At 35.6% G+C, this 13,150-nt stretch overlaps 1 protein-coding gene across 4 annotated transcripts in view; it reads right to left on the reverse strand.

Moving 5' to 3' along the window:
* ZC3H7A (zinc finger CCCH-type containing 7A) overlaps positions 1 to 13,150 on the reverse strand; it is a 31,097-nt gene that overhangs the window by 5,296 nt on the left and 12,651 nt on the right. For 3 of the 4 annotated variants that reach the window (XR_007510342.1, XR_007510341.1, XM_049835498.1), the window contains exons 8-20: positions 13,119 to 13,149; positions 12,313 to 12,593; positions 12,125 to 12,154; positions 9,695 to 9,902; positions 8,641 to 8,705; positions 7,754 to 7,946; positions 5,907 to 6,068; positions 5,080 to 5,276; positions 4,753 to 4,850; positions 3,517 to 3,698; positions 1,394 to 1,470; positions 714 to 847; positions 235 to 340 (exon numbers count right to left, since the gene is read on the reverse strand). Coding sequence is in view for 2 of the 4 variants with exons in the window: in XM_049835498.1 (XP_049691455.1) it covers positions 235 to 340; positions 714 to 847; positions 1,394 to 1,470; positions 3,517 to 3,698; positions 4,753 to 4,850; positions 5,080 to 5,276; positions 5,907 to 6,068; positions 7,754 to 7,946; positions 8,641 to 8,705; positions 9,695 to 9,902; positions 12,125 to 12,154; positions 12,313 to 12,593; positions 13,119 to 13,149 (1,764 nt within the window). In the remaining 2 variants the exon portion in view is untranslated. The remainder of the gene's footprint in view (positions 1 to 234; positions 341 to 713; positions 848 to 1,393; positions 1,471 to 3,516; positions 3,699 to 4,752; positions 4,851 to 5,079; positions 5,277 to 5,906; positions 6,069 to 7,753; positions 7,947 to 8,640; positions 8,706 to 9,694; positions 9,903 to 12,124; positions 12,155 to 12,312; positions 12,594 to 13,118; position 13,150) is intronic. The other variant, XM_049835499.1, reaches the window with a different exon arrangement.

The following is a 13,150-nucleotide window of genomic DNA, read 5'->3' on the forward strand; positions in this document are numbered from 1 at the left end:
AAGAACTGAGTTAAATCACTTAAAAAGTTATTAACTTCCACTGATGAAAAAGGGCTTCAGTAGTAACATGTGAGATCAGTGCTTTTCTAAGGCTGAACTCTGTAGAAATGCTATGAACATATTCCCACCAACTCCCATGGGAATTTCTGCAGAATTGATGAAACCAGCCCAATTACCAGTATTTTCCAGATACCTAAACCTAATATTTTAGTTAAGTAAATAAGGTTAACATACATCAAATTGCAGAGGCACTTGTTTCTTTGCAGGAAGAGGACGAATGGTCATCCACTTCTTACGTTCATTAGACATTACTAGCACCACACGGCGATCTTTGGTCCAGCTAAAAAACAGATGCATTCACTGAAAGAAAATGCTATTAAAAAAAAGACACACTGTGTACACAGAAGCTGAACCAGAAAAGCCCAGAAAGGTTCTTTATAAAGCTTTCACCACATATTTGAGATTTAACTAAATTCTACTGAAACTTTACCATAACTGATAAAAAAACCCCAAAACCCACCAAAGAGCCACCAAAGTGTTTCTCATTACCAATTATTAACATACTACAAAGACAGGACAGTGTTCTGCTTTAATATGGTTTATTTTTTTTTAATTCCTTGTATGACTCTTTCCTAAGCAGTAACAAGGTTTCCCAAAAGAGGTTCTAAATGGCTGACAAAACAGTAAAGTTTTCACTGTTTGGTCTTACTTACGGGTGTCTTGCCTTTGCACTACAGTATTTTTTGTTTCTGTCTGGCTCATTCACTTGACCATTTCTCCAGCACTGACCACAAACAAACTTCATCTTCAAATTAAGCGATCCATATTTCATTTGGTTCCCAAGGATCTTAAGCCAAAAAAAACAACAACAATAAAAGGTATTTTGTATCTGCAAAGAAATCCATACATAATTATGAATTACCCCCTACAATAAAAGTTTACAACACATGTCTGGAAGCAGATGTTACACTACACGCCATGTAATAGTTTAGCTTGTAATTTCAAACTAGACATTTCTTAACAAATGCATTTTTATTTAACTTATTTCTGATTTAGGTGTCTGTAACCAGAAGTTGTAGTAATATATACCAACTAAACACTTAGAAGTCCTACATATTGAAAAGATAATTAATTGCCCTATGGCAGCTGACTTTGAAACCATATTTAGGTTTTATGTTCCACCTATGACAGAATAAGCAAAGAAAAAAAAATAGCGCAGAAGCAAAGCAGGCCTTTTAGCGTGAGCAAGCCAAGAAAGCCTACAGTGAAAGTGATTATTTGAAGAAAGCATTAAAAAAGTGATTTCTAAAATAAGCTATATTATACACAGACATAGAAAAAGAATTACCACCAAAGTCACTGTAAAATTAGTTTAATAGAAAACCAAAAATACCTGTGATCCATGTGCACTAGCTTCCATGTTCTGCCAGTATTTCTTTGATTCTTGAACAATAGTATCATGTGAAATACCTGTAAAGGAAGGGAAAAAGTTCTTGAGCACTTATGACTGTTGTAGAAGTACAGACATGCTCAAACTTGAATGCTGCTGAAGCCCCAGAGCTTTTATCTATTTCTCTTTTTATATATTGTATACATATACATAACACTCATGTATGGGTGTGTATATACATTTACATACATACACACACAGGCACATATATATACATACTTAAGAACCTCCTGAGAGCCTCCAAAACAGAAATATTGCATATATATCAAAAAGCACGTTGAAAAGCACACAAAGTTTTTCAAATTACAGATTGGTCAAATAAGTTAAGGTGCATCTTTGAGTATTTATTTAAACATAATGTACTAAACCTCTAATGACAATCTAATTAGAAAAGCTACGTTGCATTATGGACCACAGAAAAACTATCCAAAATGCAAGCTGACAGACACTACACTGCCCCCCGCCTTCTTTTCAAAGATTTTGAACAAGGCTTGTTAATTAAGTTTTGTTTCAGAAAAAAAAAAAAACAACAACAAAATCATTCTTATAAATACTTTGGCTAAAGTTCCTATGGGAGCTATACAGTGTTTACACATATGGTAACATTTACTGCTCTAATTCCACACAAATATAGACTGTCATCCGTGTTTTGATTTCAGGGTCGGCAAAATGTTTCTTGCCTAAGGTAGCATTTATTTCCCACACCTTACATTCAGAAGAGGAACCTCATTCAAAGAGCAGAGACTGAACTTGAACTGACTTCAGCAAAGCATGAGGACAGCATGAACACATCATAAAATAAAAATTAATGCCTTCTTTGGCAAATCAAGTTTCATGGAAAACCCAACCCTTACTTCAAAATAGAAATTACAGTGTAAGTATTTGCTATCCTTGATTTTGTAGGGGCAGCTGGTAAGAAAATAACTTTTATTTTCACACAGAAACTTCTAAAGGCTCATCCAAGGAGAGACAGTACAGGCAATCAGCAAAAAAAAGTCATCTCTCATCTGTATTTAACTTTCTTCCTCCAAAATTTTCAGGTCAGTGTGACATCTCATGTCAGTATGCCTGTACAAGAATCTAGATAGAAAGCTGAAGTAACAAGGACAGGTGAGGATAAATCAGACATAAAAGGGCAAAAATGCCAGAAACACTAACACACTGGGATTACCACACTTCCCTTTTTCCTCTGTGCATTACAATGATCCAACATGATTACTTAATATGTAAAGTACTGCTATCATACAGAGCAAAGTAGGAAGAATGAGCAACTGTTACGTGGTACCAATTATTTACTGCTAACAGTTCAATTGCTTTTTTAAAAAAGTGTCATGGAGAGTTTGGAACTCATGACCAAGGAACAGACTGCAAGTACAGAAACATGTCATTCAAAAGCTATCAGCTAGAAACTGAGGTAGTAAAATTTGCTACCCTCAAAAAAACCAACAAAACCAAGCAATATCAACAAGCAGCAGCCTAAATGTCCTGTGTAAGCAAGAACAGAAAGTTTTATCAACACATACACTAATAAGAGACAGCAGTGAACTGGAAAGATTTATTTTCTGGCTTACTATGTAAGACTATCAGAACAGCACTAAGCTAAAAGAAAGTTTTAACTGTGGAAAAATTTGATTCTTGTACTGGGGAATGAAGGGAAACAATGGCATAAATAAAATATTCCAAGCTTTTCTTTCAGTGCTCTGTGAAAAAAATTTTATCAAGATCTTCCAAACTTTGAAGGTTTAAAAATAAAAACAAATCTAGTTTGACTTGGATAAAATCTGCTCAAGACTTTTACTTTTATTTCAAGAAAAAAAAAAAAACTGATCATAATGAGTAGTTTTGACAGTTTTTATTACCAAAAGCTTGCTGATTTTGAATAGCTAGTAGCCTACTCAATACTTTCCATCATATTTACATTGCTGTTTATTGAATATGCTATATGAAACATTCCAGCAAATTTAAGTGAATGCACTGATCCCAAGTTGCTAATTTCAGAAGGGAGTTGAGCAAAGGACAAAGTGGCATTACAAATAAGAGTAAAGCGAGCATTTTACCAAACATACCTGTTTCCTTTTGCATTATCCAGACTTTAAGCTCTACCAGACTGTGAGCATAAAAACATTTATCCTCTCGTAAACAGCCATAATGCACCTCATGTCTGCACAGGTCAAGCTGACATCGAACTTGAAAAGGGCGGATTTTGGAATATTTCACCATAGTTTCTCGCAAAATGTGGACAAGGCACCTGTTTTGAAAACAGTAAATTTTAGATATTCCTTAAAATTAGTTTGTTCCTGTGTAGAAAAACACGTAAATTAACCACTCCTCTTCACACCTTATTCAAATGTCTGGTTAACAATTTTTACTTGAAATCAGAAAGTCAAAAAAGTTTCCAGAAGGAAGTAGCATCTAATTATTTCTAGGCTGAGTAAACCAACATCACGATATAGTACTTTTGTAAAATCCAGAGGTCCCTCTTCTGCAAAGCATTACTGATTTCAATTCAATTGGATCACTCGTTTCCAAGAGGGAAAGCATATCATGTCCACTGTCAAGTATATATCCTGATCCAATTACAAATACAAGTACTTATTCTTTTGCAGAGCACCATTAAAGAAAGAGTTGATGCATCACAGTAACAGCCCAGCTTACAGCTGTAGTTTCTCCTCAATATAGGGAAGTAGAGTACGAACAAAGCCATTAAAATGCTCCCATTTATGTTTCCATCATATAAAAACTTAAGTCTATTAATTCTCCAAAACTTATTTAGCAATATTACCACTATGAAGTCTTTGTAACTTTCAAAGAATAAAGACACTTTCCTCACACTATTTTTTATCAACTGAATTAATAAGGACTATGGTCTATTTCAGACACTGTAATTAAAGTAAACCTGTTCTTAACTGAGTTAAAACTACAGCAAAATAAGCAAAACAGACCAAAGAAAGAGCAAACTTACGAATTCCTGTATTAATTTAACACCACACATCTGTTTACATCAATGCAGCTCACCAGGTAGATAAGCTATTAACAAGCTGACACCAAAACCGCTAAGATTCAAACATGAGTGTGGATACCACTAATTTGAATGCATTGATGAAGAAATAGTTCATTTTCAGTTTAGTCACGAGACAATCCTTCTTCACTAAGTTTGTCTTACCCATGCCACCAAAGCATAACAGTCAGTTAGCAAGGAAGATAAGTTGATCAACAGGTAAGAAATGAAAGTCAATATTAAAAAATGCCCTGAAACCTTTGCTTTTAATTCAAAACTTAGAGAGATGGTATTTCAGACATACTTGTTATCTTCAAAGTCATGCATAGCAGGGTGAGAACAAGAGGATGAGTTATCCTTGTTCCTTTTGCTTATTATTCTGGGTTTGTGATCAAAACATTTCTGGAACACAAAAACAGGTAATTATAGAGTATGTATTTTATATATTTAAAAATATACCTTACCTTAAAGATTTTACAGACTTCAACTAGTCTCTAATCTAAAGCTAGCCAAATTATTATTGAACATGCATTTCAAAATTTACAAAATAGTCATGCATGAACTAAAGCATTTCTTTCCAGGTAATTTTATTATTATCATTTTTACTGTGTCATTAGAAATAAAGCAGCACCTCACAAAGAAACATAAATAATCCATGGTGTTCTTGAAGAAGTCGGGACACAGTCAAGTTGATCTTTCCATTTCCACCAAAAAGAGCTTCTCGACTAAGGGCTCCTTTGCGCTCCAGTGTCCACACATCAATCTCCTCTTGGCAATACGCAAACGTACAATGACCTGGATATCTGCATTCCTCTTCAGCAGCAACATCTAAAATGACAACATTGAATATGACATTGATTTTACACAACTTTTGTTGTAAATTCATCTTAACACTTCCTCTATCTCCATTTCAAATGTTTTTAATAAAGAAGCTACATCTGTTGTAAATGGGTCACTTAACTCTAGCAGACAGAAGCAAAACCTTATGCTGAATGACTTGCTGAAAATGTAAAACTCCTCAGAAAGGCTGATGCACACCTCCATCAGCTATTCTTTTCTAGTCTAAGGCAACAATGCTGAGAACCCAAAATACCCTTTGTTTAAATATAGCTGTTAATTAATCCACAAGTCATCTTGCTTACATCGTAAGTAGAGTATCATACCGCAAAAGTGTAACAAGAGAATGCTTTTTTGTTTGTTTTGAACAGTAACAGCCCACCACTCAGAAGGGAAGTTATTCATGATGAAGAACAGAAGTACAGTGCGTGTTCCCTAAATAATCACATTAATGGTCAAAACATGGCTCCCCTTACAGCCTTTGAAAATATAAACAACCCAGTGAACTTCCTTCACCTCCCATGAGCAAAAATAAAAACTCAATCTATACTTCACTGTAGAAAAGCTAAACTATATTACTTTGAGTGTAGGCATTAACATTTTACCATCTAGAACACGTACCTTTACATATATAATATGGTCCCACATACTGTGTCTTTGTTGGTCTTGGACGTATTTTTTTCCATGATTTATCTTCAGAGTTTTTTATTCTACCAATTAGAATATCCTTCTTACATTTATGTTCTAAACCGGGATGGTAAGCATAATCCAATAATTTAGGACCTGAAACAATCACAGAAAATGGCTTATATTTGCATAAATTGCAGCATAGTTTTAACATTTCCATACCCAGACTGGCACATGAGCCCAAAAGCAAAGTACACGAACACACTGTATAGAACTCCTACTTGCACCAGCAACTCTGAAGAACCAAAAGTCATTAATAGCCATGTTGAGCAGAATAAAAAAAAAAAACCTGAATACTTACAAAAGGACCAGTCTCAGCAAGAAAAAAACCCACAGGTTATTTGGGGAGGGATGCTGTGTTACAACCTTAAGATTACTTTTGGAGAGCAACAAATTGCTGCATTTTTTCAAACTCCAAAGTATACATTTCCATAACACTAACTTAAAACTTAAATTGCTTATTTGTAGTAAGTCAATGCAGACAAATTCCAAGGATCAGTAAATGGCTCTCTTAAACTTCAACTTCTATTGTATTAGAACAGTTACTACATTTAGAGACAAAACACACTAGATAAGAAGTACACTCGTGCCAAAAATAAATGCCAATCCCAGAACTTTGTGATTTTGGAAACAAAGTATGCCTAGCTTTAAATTCTGTCTTTAGGATGATACTAAAGCGAAGATTACATTATCACCAAAACAAAGAAATAAGGAAGAGTCTGAAGATGAGAAATGGTCAGTGAATGTCACTGTTTAAGGGACTACAAAAACAAGAATGTGACGCAGTTCCCCTAGACATGAAGCTGATGGAACAGTACAATTTCAAAAGTAGGTAGTAAAAGCAGGAGACACTCTAAGGCTTTGATAGAGATGCAAAGAAACAGAAGAAATAGATGCTTTGATACAAAAAGTGAAGCTAAGAACATGCTAAGTACTTCCACCAATATTTTTATATTCCTGCTTTTAACAGAACGTGTTCTATGGTTTTTCAAACATCATTTCATGGTTTTTCTTATAAAATAATTTTAAACTAAAAGTTCTAAAAACTACAATAGTCATCCCCTAAATGTCTCGATACAATTCTTCATTAGTATATCAATAAAACCTATAACTTGAAACACAATGCTTATTTTTAAGATTAGTCTTAATAAAAGCTATTGCCTCTAGAATATGGCTCTATTTAACAGCAACAGCTCAGGCCTAGAAGATTAGTTATATTAAAGCCCAATACTGGTTAAGATCGTTTGAGTCAATACAGTGGAGTTAATTATTACTAAGGTTTGGAAGCCTCAGGGTTATGATTTAGAATTAGTTTGAAAGAACAATAAAACAGATGGGATGTGAAGGTTACCAGGTACTTTGAACTGCGGTTCAATTCCCCATGGCCAATCAGAGAGAGTATTGCAAGTTTTTTTTTAGTCTTGAGCAAAGGTGTCATTCTTCACAGTACCCTGGGGGTTGGGAGGAAAGTGAATACAGAATGTGAACGACCTTACATAGTAAACCTACAGGCTGGGGAAAGCGTGTGGTGATTTGTGGTGGGTTTAGGAATCAAGACTCTATTAGGACACGAAATAAAGACAAGAAGAAAGATGATAAAATAGTTGTTGAAACATTTTACCAGTTCCTTAATCATAAGTTCGTACTACATCTGCAAAGAACAAGTCAGGATTAACACTGTTTAGAAGCCAACAGTATTTTAACTTATGAACACTAAAATTTTAAATGTATGCTTTATAATTTTTTAAAAATCAACCCAGTTGAGTCCAAAAGCCCCTTACCTTTTTTGACAAAACATAACTGGCAGGCCTGTCTTAGCTCATGTGTACCTTCTAATGGGTTTCTTCCCGCAAGTGCTGAAGATATAGGTATATTAGCAGTTGTGCTGCTAAAAACATTTGAAAAGTCATTTCTAGTTTGGCCTGCAATTCCCATGTAATTTTCAGACCCAAACAAACTACTAGGGCCATTTATCTGTTGGAAGAAAGCATATTTTATTTGATCCATGTAATTTAATTTATCTACAGTTAAAATTTAACCTACTGAAATTGTTCTTCAAAGCATAAGAAAGACTACACACAAAATTTGTAACACCCAGCACAGACTAAGCATATAACAAGACCCAACCAGGTACAGGGAGAACAGCAGCACTTGCCAGGCTAAGTATTACTCCATCCTGGCTCTTAAAGATGCAATCCTTCATGCCACCCTTCCACACATAATCAATGGCCAGCAGCATGATTGAAAATATACAGCATGACCAGGGTACAGAGACCAGATGGATTCTCAGACACAAGGTGATCTTTGTTCTGTTCCTATAGGTTTCCAGGATTATTTGGCACTCAGATCATAAGAGATTTTCCTTCTTAGGTTGGTTATTTTACACTTCCACAGTGTTTTACAGGAAGTTCCTCAGAACAGAAAAAGTGGCTATGACAGTAGTCAAAGTTTGAATACATAAAACACTCTTTGTACATTTTTCCTTGTGTTCGATTACTGTTGCTGTGAGCTATGGTACAACTGTTCTCCAACCCAGAATCATATTTTAATGGTAAAAGTGCCATTTTTTAAAAAATAGAAGCTACTACTGTAAAAATTAAGATCTACGTTAATCCTTCAAGGTGTTAACATTTGAATTGACGTGAAAGAAAACATGAAAAATACTTACAAATAACGGGGAGTTATTGCTGCTAAGTGTTGGTGTTCCATCTCTAGAAGCTGAACTTGAGAGGTCTGAAGAAACAAAAAGAAGTTTTAGTTATTTCAGTTCCCCAAAACATCCTATGCAAAAAATTATTTATCATTCCTGAGAAGTAGAAGTATCAAAGGTTTGGGGTTTTGACAAATACCAAAGGCTTTTTGTTTGCTATGATTACTTTTTTTTTTTCAGTTATGTAAAAGCCCCTTGTAAACATCTGGGCTGAAAAATTACTAGGTAATCATCTATAATATAACCATCTGATTAACATCAGCAGTAGCTTCACAGGCATATACTGAAGCAACATGAAGATACTTGTGCAGTACAAAAAGGGTAGCTGGATAAGCAACACCTGACTATCAAAAATGAGAACATGAAAGAGGGTTAAGAGGATTCTTCTATTTTTAATTTTATTTTGTAAATTTGGCTTTGTTCTAAAGAGAGCATGCTCCTGTAACACTGGTAATTAGAGACAAAACTTTATTTTATATTTTCTAGTTCATTGACTATCTGTATCTTGTTAGTTCACATACCTGATTTCACTACATAATTATAATCCCCAGAGTTTGAATCCAAACATGTAATTCTGGTATCTTTTCAGCGTACACAGTTATATTAGCCTTTTAGAATTCTTGTTTATTGCCAAATCCTCAGAAATGGTTTAAGCTGTAAGAACACCTTTTTTTTTCTTTTTTTTTTTTTTGAAAAAAAGTTTGAAGGAATATAGTTCCTTCTTCATACTTATTCACCTGAAACAAGTAACTTACACAATAAATGCAGAAAAACTGAACAGAGGGAGCTTGGAGCATGCTTATGCAGACCCCAAGTAAACAAAAGCTTTATTTATAAATTCTTGTGTACAACCAACACCGATTATCAATACTTTCCAAAATTGTGAGCACACATGAAATATTATGTAAATGTTAATTATTACTGAATAGTTGTGAAAACTCATTTGCTAAAAACGGAAGCCAGTTGGCTCATGCACAACTCTCATCATAAAAGGTTAAGACTCATTTCTTACCTCTTTTTGGGTCACTGATTGAGAAGGTGCTTAACGGTGAACAAAAATTTTCCAGTGAAGAAGCCAAAGGCTGTGAAAAGATTTCTGAAAGAGAAGGTGAAGGAACAAATCCTGCAGTAACTGGCAGTGTCCCCAACAAAGAGGCAGAGAAAGGTACACTAGGAGCTACACTTCCTGCAGGAATAGGTCCTCTGGCTCCTGTAGTTTGCTGGAAAAGAGGAAATTTAAAAAGAATGTTCACACACTGCAAAAAACCTCTAAAGAACATAATATGCAATGGTATTTGTTTTAGTAAAGTTTTTGCAAGGTTTTTATAAACCTACTGAAAAACAACACTAAGAGGTACAGTACAGTACTACAGTACTGTACAGAGCTACAGTACACTTGGAGAACTACAGTAATCAAACCCTAAACAATGCCCTAATGCAAGGAATTATCCATGAATCAACCACTTTAAAGGTTCAGTTAGCTGAAGTTTATAAAATTATTGACAGTTTTGGATTTTTTTTATGAATCAGATCAGAGCTGAATTTCCTAATTATGTTAACAACATGAGACGACAGGGAAGAGTAGGAAGAGTCAGAAATCAACATTTTTTTTCTAAATAAAGAGAACATAATTGAAATTGCAGTACAGCAAAGAGTTAAGAGTTAGCTTTAAAATAAATCTTCAGATACAATCAAATGATACCATGTTCTGCAAAGGCCAGATCACCTTTTTCTCCCCCATGGAAAATAACACATCCTTCTGTACTCCTTTGTTAAGGACATACCAAGTGGGGGAGTTCCTCTTCCTTCTCCCTGTCATCCCAAGAAGCTCCCCCCTTGTCTGGAGGTTGACCAAATAGGTCTGCAAGGGGTTTGACCAACATGAAACTCCCTGTTCCCCAAGCTGTTAGACTGCAGTCTCGTGTAGTATAGAATCTTGAGTGAATTGCAGGCTATCTTGGTAGGCTGTATTTCCTTCTGGCTTTCACTACGGTGTTGTGGTTTAACCCCAGCCAGCAACTAAGCACCACACAGCCACTTGCTCCCTCCCTCCCCACCCAGTGGGATGTGGGAGAAATTCGCGAAAAGCAGTAAAACTCTTGGGTTGAGATAAGAACAGTTTAATAGAACAGAAAAGAAGAAACCAATAATGATAATAACACTAATAAAGTGACAATAGTAATAATAGAAGGATTGGAATGTACAAGTGATGCGCAGTGCAATTGCTCACCACCCGCTGATCGACACCCAGTTAGTCCCCGAGCGGCGATCCCCTGCCCCCACTTCCCCCAGTTTCTATACTAGATGTGGAAGTATGGAATACCCCATTGGCCAGTTTGGGTCATCTGTCCTGGCTGTGCCCCCTCCCAACTTCTTGTGCCCCTCCAGCCTTCTTGCTGGCTGGGCATGAGAAGCTGAAAAGTCCTTGACTTTAGACTAAACACTACTTGGCAACAACTGCAAACATCAGTGTTATCAACATTCTTCACATACTGAACTCAAAACATAGCACTGTACCAGCTACTAGGATGACAATTAACTCTATCCCAGATGAAACCAGGACATATGGCAAACCTCCTAGGATCTCTTAAAAATAATTACTTTCTACATTTCCAAAATACTTTCTACAAAATAAAGTGCATAAAACAGAAAATTAGAAGTCCAAGCATTTTTGATCTAAAGATTTACAGCTGCAGCCACAGCTGAAAAAGGAATTAAAATTACAACTCATTGAAAAATTAAATATGCCACAGTCTCATTTAACATTGCAATACTAAGGGCTCCAAAAGACTGGTAGGGCCACAGCAGAGAGTCAGTAAACTTGCTGATAAGTTCAGACATCTCTGCTGATCAATTATAGCTCTCATTCTAATAGCTGAGAAACTCTGTATGCTTCACAGTCTGTTCTAGCTCTAGAATGATGGTGTAATTAAGAACAACTCTTCATTTGCCTTAATTTCTCTAATAATCTCTTCTAAAAAATATAAAAAGTTAGACTCGTGATGGTCTAACTATTTCTGGTTATCCAGGAGGTGGATCTGGACAAAGCTCTGATTGCAGAGATATTAGTGAATGCACAAGAAGAGCACAGCACAAGTACTACTGTCCTGCAAAGCTGTAAGCGTATGTTTAACTATAGTTTCTGCAACTACAGGGTGGACACTCCAACACATTTTCAGGTTCTGAGAGGGTTTATTTGCACCACAAAAAAAAAAAAACAACAAAAAAACAAAAAAAACCCACTACGCACCAGCCCAGACTTCTAAAGCCTACTTCACTTTTCATAGTACTTCCTGCAAATAATATCCCTCCCACTGTAGCAGTGTTGGTAGTAGTATAGCAGTATTTCTGAAGTAGTATCCCTCCCCTAGCAACCTCACTCAGGTTTTCCTACATGCAAAACCAATGTAATTGTCTTTGGAGCTCTGCTGGGTCCTGGTACCTTTACAGCCACATTTGCAACAATCTGCCCCTGAGGAAAAAAAATAAATCAACTCAACTATGCACAAATACAGCTTAATATAACTAGGAAAGGTAAACTCACATTTTGCTACTAGCCCCTTTGATAAAAATACAAGATCCCACTCAAAGACAGTCTTTCAAGAAAGAAAATAAACAAAAAAGTCTTACCATTACACTTTCATCTGGATCAGGCACAGAATCAAGTAATTCATCAAGTTCTTCCCCAATAATTATATCTCCATCTCCACAATCTAAACATGCTTCTGGCATAGAGAAAGAAACATTCCCTCCATTTGCCAACACTGCAGAAGGCAAAGAAACCTTTTCCACTTGAAGAGGCATAACAGAAGATAAAGATGGTACAGGTACTGATGACACTTTAGACACTTCAGAAACAAAGTTTGATGAAGAAGCAGCAGAAACCATCTCTTGCTTCTGGTCAGATAAATCTGAAACAGGTAAGACAGGAATGACTGGAACTTTTGTTCAAAGATGTAAAAATATCTTGCATAACTTTTACCCTGACAATGTGGGGGGTGAGGGAGTGGAGAAACACGAAGAATGTTTAAGTATAATCACATTCAATGTTTTCAGTTTCCACTAGCTTCCAATTCATGCGTACCTATATTTCAGCGTTTATATATTACTCAAACTAAAAAAGACAGGAGAAGTTACAGACCTAATACTTTACAAAATCTTCAGCATATTCTCCCCTCCATATTTTTCCAAGTTAAAGATAACAGTATGAGACAATCACTATAGGAGCAGTTGCAATCATATCAAGTTGAAGAGACCGAAAGGAAATTTGCTCAGCCACTTAAATATGTCGTTTTAGAGGTAGAAATCAGACTTTTTACCACAGATCTTTCAAATGACAAGATGAATTTTCTTAAGAAATTTCATAAGAAATACAATGAGATATGCATGGTATATCTAGCTTCCTACCATTAATACTGTAACACAACAAGACTCACCTAACTCAATATCTTCTACAGAAGAAGAATTC

The sequence above is a fragment of the Accipiter gentilis genome, chromosome 33 (genome assembly GCF_929443795.1).
Source record: "Accipiter gentilis chromosome 33, bAccGen1.1, whole genome shotgun sequence".
In the NCBI taxonomy this organism is placed as follows: domain Eukaryota; kingdom Metazoa; phylum Chordata; class Aves; order Accipitriformes; family Accipitridae; genus Astur; species Astur gentilis.